The following is a 7781-nucleotide window of genomic DNA, read 5'->3' on the forward strand; positions in this document are numbered from 1 at the left end:
TTATCCCCTAGGAGAGGACTCACCAGGTACTGCTCCACAGACTCAGCTCCTTCCCTTGAGTGTGTCTGACCTCCTGAGCCTTTCAGGCAGACTGATCCCCATGTCCTTTCCCCTCCCAGTTAGCCCATCTGGACCCCAGGAGATCCTGAGAGAACCTCCCCTTTCCTACATGCACCACTCTTACACCTGCCCCGTGATTCCTGATATCCTAATATCCTGTCCCTTTTTCCTAGTGTCTTTCTGGAATGATCATCAAGGAGGTGAGGAACTTCCTTTCTGATCTGGAAATACTTAGCAAAACTGGACAGGAAATTCCAACAATTCCTCTCTTCATTACCTCAAAAATAATTTAGTTGCTTAACTTTCAAAAAGCTCACCTGCTGTAAGAGCCATTATAGTAAGTGCTGCTGAGCTCTTAACATGCACCGGACCTGTTCTAAGTGTTTTACATGAATTAACTCAATCTTCCTAACAATGCTACAGGGTAGGAAATGCTATCGCCACCACCACCCCCATTTTACAGGTGAAAAAACTGAGGCAGAGAACTAAGTAATTTGTTTCAGGGTCACTGCCAGGTAGTGGAAGAGCTGGGGTTTGAACACAACCATGCTTTGTCAGAGCCCGCGCTCCTGACCACTCTGCCTGTGACAGCATCAGTGCTGAGGGCAGAAACCACGATGAGAAGATAAAAGGCGTGGGACAGGCCTCGCACATGGGGTGGCGCGGGGGCTTCAGATGTATGCGTCACTTGTAATGTCTGCATTTATGTTTCATTCCATCGCATGCTGTTTACTTCCCTGTAATGTTTTCTGTCTTATAGGACAGGGATTTTTGCTGTCTGACCTCTTGTAGACCTAGCAGTGTGTCCTATGCACATGAATACAGGTGGTAGAGACCACAGATTGTTAATATACTCATGAACTATTGATGTATTATTTTTAGTTTCTCCTATACAGTGTCCTATGCATACTATAAATGCAAACTAATGGTAATAGTTCGCATTTATGCGGCACTTACTGTATCCTTGCTCTTCTGACAAGCACTCTACAACATCCTGTGGAAACCTCATGATATGCATTTGAGATAGATGCATATATTGTCCCCTCCTACACATCTGAAAATGACAGCTTGAGGAGGTATGGTAACACGTTCCACATCACACATCTAGAATGGGTTGGAGCCAGAATCTAAACCTGGCCCCAGACCCCTGGGTTTCAAACACAGGGATAGGAGAAACAAATTCTGGTATAAGGTTTGTGCGTGGGACTCAGGGAGCTGAGTGGCTAATGCTGCCCAAAGAAACCGAGCAAAGTGTTGTAAAGTGGTTACATTTGAGTTAGGTGACAATGGAATGATTGGAAGTTTCTGGGCAAAAAATAAGAATGGAGGAGAGCATCCTAGGGAGAAGGAGAGCGAGTACAAAGGCACAGATTATAAAGGACCAGGCATCTCCAGAGAAGAGAGGAAATCTGAATTTGGCAGGAACATTTAACCTCAGGGAGAATGGCTGAAGATGATGCTAGAGAGTGTCTGCAACAAGCTTGTGAAAGATTTCTATGCCTGGAGAAAAAACTTGAGCTTTATTTATAAGCAATGGGAACTCAAGGAGAGCTTTCAGGCAGGGAATGGCAGGCTATCTTTAAAAGCTGTTTCTCGGGGCATCGGGAGAATGGACCTCAATGTGCTAAGGAGTGTGGGTGGGGTAGACTGAAGAGCCAGCCCCACCGTGGTGGTGAATAGTAATGTCGCAGACAGTGTCCTCCTCCAGGAGGAGCCTGTCCACAGCTGCCACCTGCCTGCAGTGTCTTCCTGCAAAGGAGAAAGAGGCTCTCCTACCACCCGACGGCTTAGTCCCAAGCCCAGGCACATGCTGAACTTGGCAAGCAGGGCACAGGCTCAGTCTTAGCCTCCACGGGTCCACTTGGTTGGGGGGCCTGCACTCCTTAGGCGTTACCTGAACTGGAGCTTCTCCTAAGCACATGCATGAGAAGATGGGGTACAAGGGCCAAAGGTAGGGTGTGTGCATGGCACGGCCCCCCTTTAGCAAAGGAAAACCACTGAGTGTGACCCCTAAAGGCAGGCACTTGGATAGACCGACAGACGTGGTTTCGTGGCCCTGAGAAAGTTATGTAATTTCTCTAAGCCTCAGTTTCCTCAACTTGTTAAATGGAAGTACCTACCTCAATGGGTTATTGTGAGGATTAAAAGAGCTAAGAATGCACGCAAAAACAGGATGTGAGGGCAATCTGGCCACGACATCTGTCACCCCATTGATCACCAGGGTTGATTCCGCTGATCTGGCTGGCTAGGCGGGGGTCCCCTTCCTCCCTCACCGCTCCACGTGTGTCCCTCCGGAAGCGCGCTCGGTCGAAGAGGACGACCTTCCCCGATAGAGGAGCACTGTTCTTCAGTCAAGGGCATACGAGTAGCTGCGCTCCCCTGCTAGAACCTCCAAACAAGCTCTCAAGAATGCACACAAAGGTCTTGGCGCAGTAAGCGCATAGTTCACACTGACTACACGTTAGCTGTTAATATATCTACCACACCAACAATGAGCGAGAGCCCGTCCAGGCCTGGGAAGGGGTATTGGCTGTACATGCACTTGAGTTGGCTGTCCCCTGCCCCTCATCCCTTGCTACCCCAGACCTCAGTGGGAGGAAGATGGCAACCAGAGACAGATAGCAGTGACAGGGACTGGATACACCACAGCACTCCTGAGGTGGGCTCTGTCTGCTTACTTCATCCTAACAGACACGTGGTCATGGGGCGGGGCCACGGGAGGAAGCCCCAAGAACAGGATTCAGAGGGGGAAACAGGCCTTCCGTCCTCCTCCATCCAGCTCCATTTCTTTCCATATACACCCCCTGTCCTCAGTCTGCTCTTCCTTTCCTAATCTATGCCACCACCCGTACTCTCTGCCACTGGCCCTCCCATTATCCTCCCTGCCCCCCTGCCCGGGGAGGGGTTTTTTGCTCAAGACTTTTGCCCCTTTTCTCTGGATGTCTCTGGACAGTGGCAGAAGCGAAGCAGTCATCTGGGCATAGAAATACCCAGCACAGGTGGCCTCGTCAGCTGGGCCAGGTGGGGCTCAGTTTTCTGGGGAGTGGCAGTGCACTGGCCAGTTATTGGGCAGCTGGGACAGAGGGCAGAAGGTGAGAGAAACATTGGGAGGTACTGTGGTCCCCAGCGTGTCTAGGGAGGGAGCGAGCTGGGGGTGAAGGACAAGGCCCCTGGCAGTGGGGAGTGGCGAGAGATCGGCTTGGGCTGTTTTGGGTGGCTTGCGCACAAGACACGTTAACAAGATGTGAGAAGACGGCCCTCCAAGTAGCAGTGATCTTGGAAGCGGCTGGTTAGGTGGATCCAGGTGTCTGCCTCTTCTGAGAGGCCTGTCCTAACAGCAGTCACAGGGCAGCAATGCCCTCAGCTGCCGTTCTCAATTTACCCTGCTGTATTTTTCTTCACGGCAAAACTTGAAATTAAATATTGTTTACTTGTTGTCTTTTCTCCAGTAGACTTGGTCCCATCTGTTGCTCTTTTCGTGGCATCTAGAACAATGCTCAGCACACAGTAGGTCCTCAACAAATATTTGTTGAATGTAAGATTTGAATGATTGCCGTCATTCTACAGACAAGAATTATTACTCCCTTACCTGTGGCTGAATACATGTCGCTGAGCCCCTGCTACATGCCAGGGGTGAGTCAGTTACCTTCTGGTGTAGCAGAGCACCACAGTGCTCCCTTTCTCTTTGGAGGGTGCTGAGCTGCCTTGGATCTGAAATTGCACAATCCTCTCCTGGCCTCACAGGGGCCGTGTGCCTGGGAAAGGATGTTGCCCTTTGCCCTTGGTTCATGTCCGCCTTACTTAACACCAGAGGTGAGGGCCGTGGTCTGGGAAGTGAGTAAAAAGATCCCCCCCTAGCTGTCAATGGGAAGTCTGTGTAGGTCAGTTGGAAATCGAGCTCATAAACCAGGAAAAGGGGGCTGTCAGAAGGTTCTGGAGGTCAGAAGTTGACTCCATTTCTTGGCATGGGAGCAGAGCCGATTTTTCTGTCATACAAGAGAGAAGTGCCATAAGGACTGAAACTGTTCCTAGAGGGGGGGGAGACCTCAATTCAAACACTCAGTCCAAAGACAGCATGTCTGGAGGCTGGAGGAACCAGCCCCTGCTGCAGTGGCCAGGACTTGGTCCAGGTACAAAGCCAAAGCAGGTTCCATTCTTTTTCATGCCCTACAAAGTGTGTTCTTACTATGCACCTCCATGTGAAGAAGAGAATGAAGTCTCACTTACTAGGTATCTGTGAACTTGACTATAAGATACCTGGGTGAAAGGCGAAAAATGCTCAGAATCCCAGATATTTCACAGACATAAAACGAAGCATCCACATAATTATAATTTTTACTTGGCAACCAGAGATTTGGTGTGATATAGACTCATGGTTCATAATATTCTACACGTGTGTGTGTGTATATATATATGTTGTACATATGTATAGAGTTTTAAAGTTATTCACGTGTTCTGTTTATACACGGACTATTTCACATTTTTATAGGCTTTTGTAGATGACATTCTTCACATCCCAAGGTTGGTCCAGGACTTAGTTTTTTTTCTTGTTTGCAGGTGTCATGTCTGGATTAGATGTTCGAGTGCTACAATGTACACCTTGTTCTTAACAAGTGCCACGAGGACTCAGTGTCATCATCTTGGGGTCTTCTTACTGCCAGTAAGTAGCCGTGTGATTTAGTGTAGGGCACGTAAACTCCCTGTGCCTCAGTTTCCTAAATCAAATTTGAAGAGGTTGAGTTAATTACTAAGACTCCTTTTAGAGCCAAAAAAAACAATGATTAAATAATATTTTTCTGTAAGCATTATAATTTATTCCTCATTGGGAGGAACATGCTCTGTGTCACCATCACATGTAGGATATCTATAGATGATCAGTATCCAAGTTTAGGAAAAGTATCAAATACCTCAGTACATAAATTTGTTAATGTTTGGGTTGTTGGGGGGTTTTTTTTGTGTATATTTTTTAATTAGTTCCTTTCTGAGGATTGTGTCCATTAAGATACTTCACGCTCAGCCAGTATGTTTATTATTTTTCAATAGTATGCTTTAAATAAAGGAGAGAACTTTATTTGATACCTTTATTTATATGCAAAACAGCGCACCATTCATGAGATATGAAAAACTCGTCAGATAGAAACCAGGTTATATCTATTTTCACTACAAAATATTGCATTATATAAAGCAACAGAGACACAAAAAAACCCTGAAAAAGACTAAAATCTTTGGATAGCAGATGTGTGTTTTTTTTTCCCTTGTCTCTAAAATACACTCCTTGTTTTAAGAGTTTCACAGCTGAGAACATGAAACATTTTCAGGTTATAGACTTTTCTTTTTGGTTGTCACAGAGGAAAGTAGTTTTGAAATCTTTTTTTTTTTTTTTTTTTAGGAAAATAACTTAATTTCCTAAAATCATCCCACGCACAAACAGCACACACACACACACACACACACACACACACACACAAAGAAGCTACTGTCCTTATAAACAGTTTGTAAAGTACTTTTCAGACATAACTACACATAAGAATAACAACACTTACTTTTTTTTTAAAAAACTATAATAGTGAAGTGCTAATGTTGCTGATCTCACAACAAAAGAACCTTTTCAAGAACAAACATCTTAATATATAAAATATGTTTAGAAACAGGGAGAAGTGGGAAATTTGTTATACAAGTGCAATATAATTAGAGCAAAAAAGAAAGACCACAGTATAATCTCAACAGACACATAAAAAGTTAGACATAATTATTCCACAGGAAAAATTGTAAACACTTGACTATAAATAAATTGGCACAGAGTATCCAAAGTAAAATTATCACCACTCTGAAAAATAAATGTCTTGAAAAAAATACTCTACTTCTTCTAACATAAATAAAAATAGGTTGTCTTTTGCTAACTGTACCTATGGGTCCACATGTTTAAGGTCACAAATAGATGTTTTTGGATATATAAAGGGGCACTTCGCCTGAAAAAGCAATCAGATATTAAAATTTCCATTTAAATATGGATTCTCCTGTCTACATCAGTGTCCTACCTTGGGGTTAAAATCTCACCAAGATCAAATCTTCCCACAGTGTGTCTGTTCTTTATCTTTTAAGCTTACCAATATTCAGGGTTTGTCTATTTTATTTGGATCCTAATATAATCTTCCCTTCCACAGCAGAATGGAAACTTTCCTGTTCCACCGTTCTGTGCCTTAAATCTCTACACTGGAGGAGAGTCCCTCCCACCCCCTCCAAATGTTAGGTGATTTGTCAATTAGAAAAATCCCAGATAGTCTAAAGTTAGGAGGCTTTACTCTGAGCTTCTGAGCTCCTGCCCTCATTCTTTCAAAACGTGAAGATCTGTGGGAGATAAATGGAGAACTCAAAGCCTCCAGTGAGCTAAAGCAACCACCCTTAAAGGGATCCTAACACACGGAGGGGAGGTTTGGAGGCTGTGCGTTGCGGGTGCCTCGGGGAGGCTCGCCTGGAATAATGCCCCCTGCAAACCCGGGGGCTCGCCAGACAACCCCACCTTCCCGAGTTGGAAACCTTCCCTCGACTCCCCGCTGACCGGAGAGAGCTCGAACGCGTGGCAAGCTTCCTCCCGCGTCCAGGCCTCTCGCGGCGGCTGTCCGGCTGGGCGGCCCTCTCGTCCACCAGCCCTGCGGCTGCCCCCCGGGGCCGGTGGCGCTCCCCCGGCGTCCGGACAGGCGGCTTCCCGCCGCGCCCGCGGCCCTACACGTCCAGGACGTGGTTGAGATAGGAGATGTAGCAGATGGCCAGGCGCAGGATCTCGATCTTGGAGAGCTTCTTGTCCGGGGGCAGCGTGGGCAGCAGTTTGCGGAGCTCGGCGAAGGCCAAGTTGAAGGCCTCCACGCGGATGCGCTCGCGGGTGGCGTGGGCCGAGCGGTACTTGGCGGTGGCGCGCCGGCGGCGGCGCTTCTCCTCGCGGCTCAGCTGCTGGGGGTGCGGGTAGAGCGCGGCCCGGCTGCCGCCCTTGCCGTCGCCCTCGGCCTCCTCCACCGGCTCCAGGTCCGACACACTGCCCAGCACCTTGGCCTCCGCGCCGCCCAACGACTCCGGGTCCGAGTGCGCCGAGCTGGGGTGGTCCGAGTCGGCGGCTTGGTCCGGACTCAGCATCATTTTGGAAGCTGAGGGGGAGTCAGAACATCAATCAATAAAAGGAAGGGTCTTCCTTGGATCCGAGGGAGAGCGGGCGAGGGCCTACCGGTCCGGCCCTCGGCGCGTCCCGGGTCTCCTCCCCACCCCAGGCGGGCGCGCTCGGCTGAGCTGGCCCCGCGGGCAGGCAGCGCGCGGAGAGGGGCAGACCCGAGGGCCCGAGCCGCGCGCCTCCCCGCGCCGGGACCAGCGAGGTCCCGGCTGGGCCCCGGCCGCATCCCGGACCCGACTCCTCGGCCTGCGGGAGGCCGAGACCGGCCTGTGGGCCCGGCCCGGCCCGGCGGGGAAGCGGCAGGCCCAGGAGGCTGCGCGCGCGTCAGGTGCCTCCTTCTGCCAAAATACCGACCCCGCCAGGCCGCCTGCCTTCCTTCCCCTTCCCTGACAAACGAACGATGCCGAACGGCGAGCACTTCTGGGGTGTACGCGGGGCGGGGGGACGCCGTGGGCGCCCCGGCCCCGAGGGCCTTGGACCAGGCAGCCGGAGGCCGCGGCGCCCGCGGGCCTCGCACCAGTCTGGGGCGTGCGGGACGGCCGCGGCCGTGGAGGGCGCCCCG

General features: G+C 49.6%; 1 protein-coding gene across 1 annotated transcript; it reads right to left on the reverse strand.

Moving 5' to 3' along the window:
* Positions 1-6783: 6783 nt before the first annotated feature.
* On the reverse strand, positions 6784-7191 carry NHLH2 (nescient helix-loop-helix 2). Its single transcript, XM_030323922.1, has one exon. It carries the CDS (start codon positions 7189-7191, stop codon positions 6784-6786), a length of 408 nt encoding a protein of 135 aa, XP_030179782.1.
* Positions 7192-7781: the final 590 nt, after the last annotated feature.

Source organism: Lynx canadensis, chromosome C1, assembly GCF_007474595.2.
Source record: "Lynx canadensis isolate LIC74 chromosome C1, mLynCan4.pri.v2, whole genome shotgun sequence".
NCBI classification, from domain to species: domain Eukaryota; kingdom Metazoa; phylum Chordata; class Mammalia; order Carnivora; family Felidae; genus Lynx; species Lynx canadensis.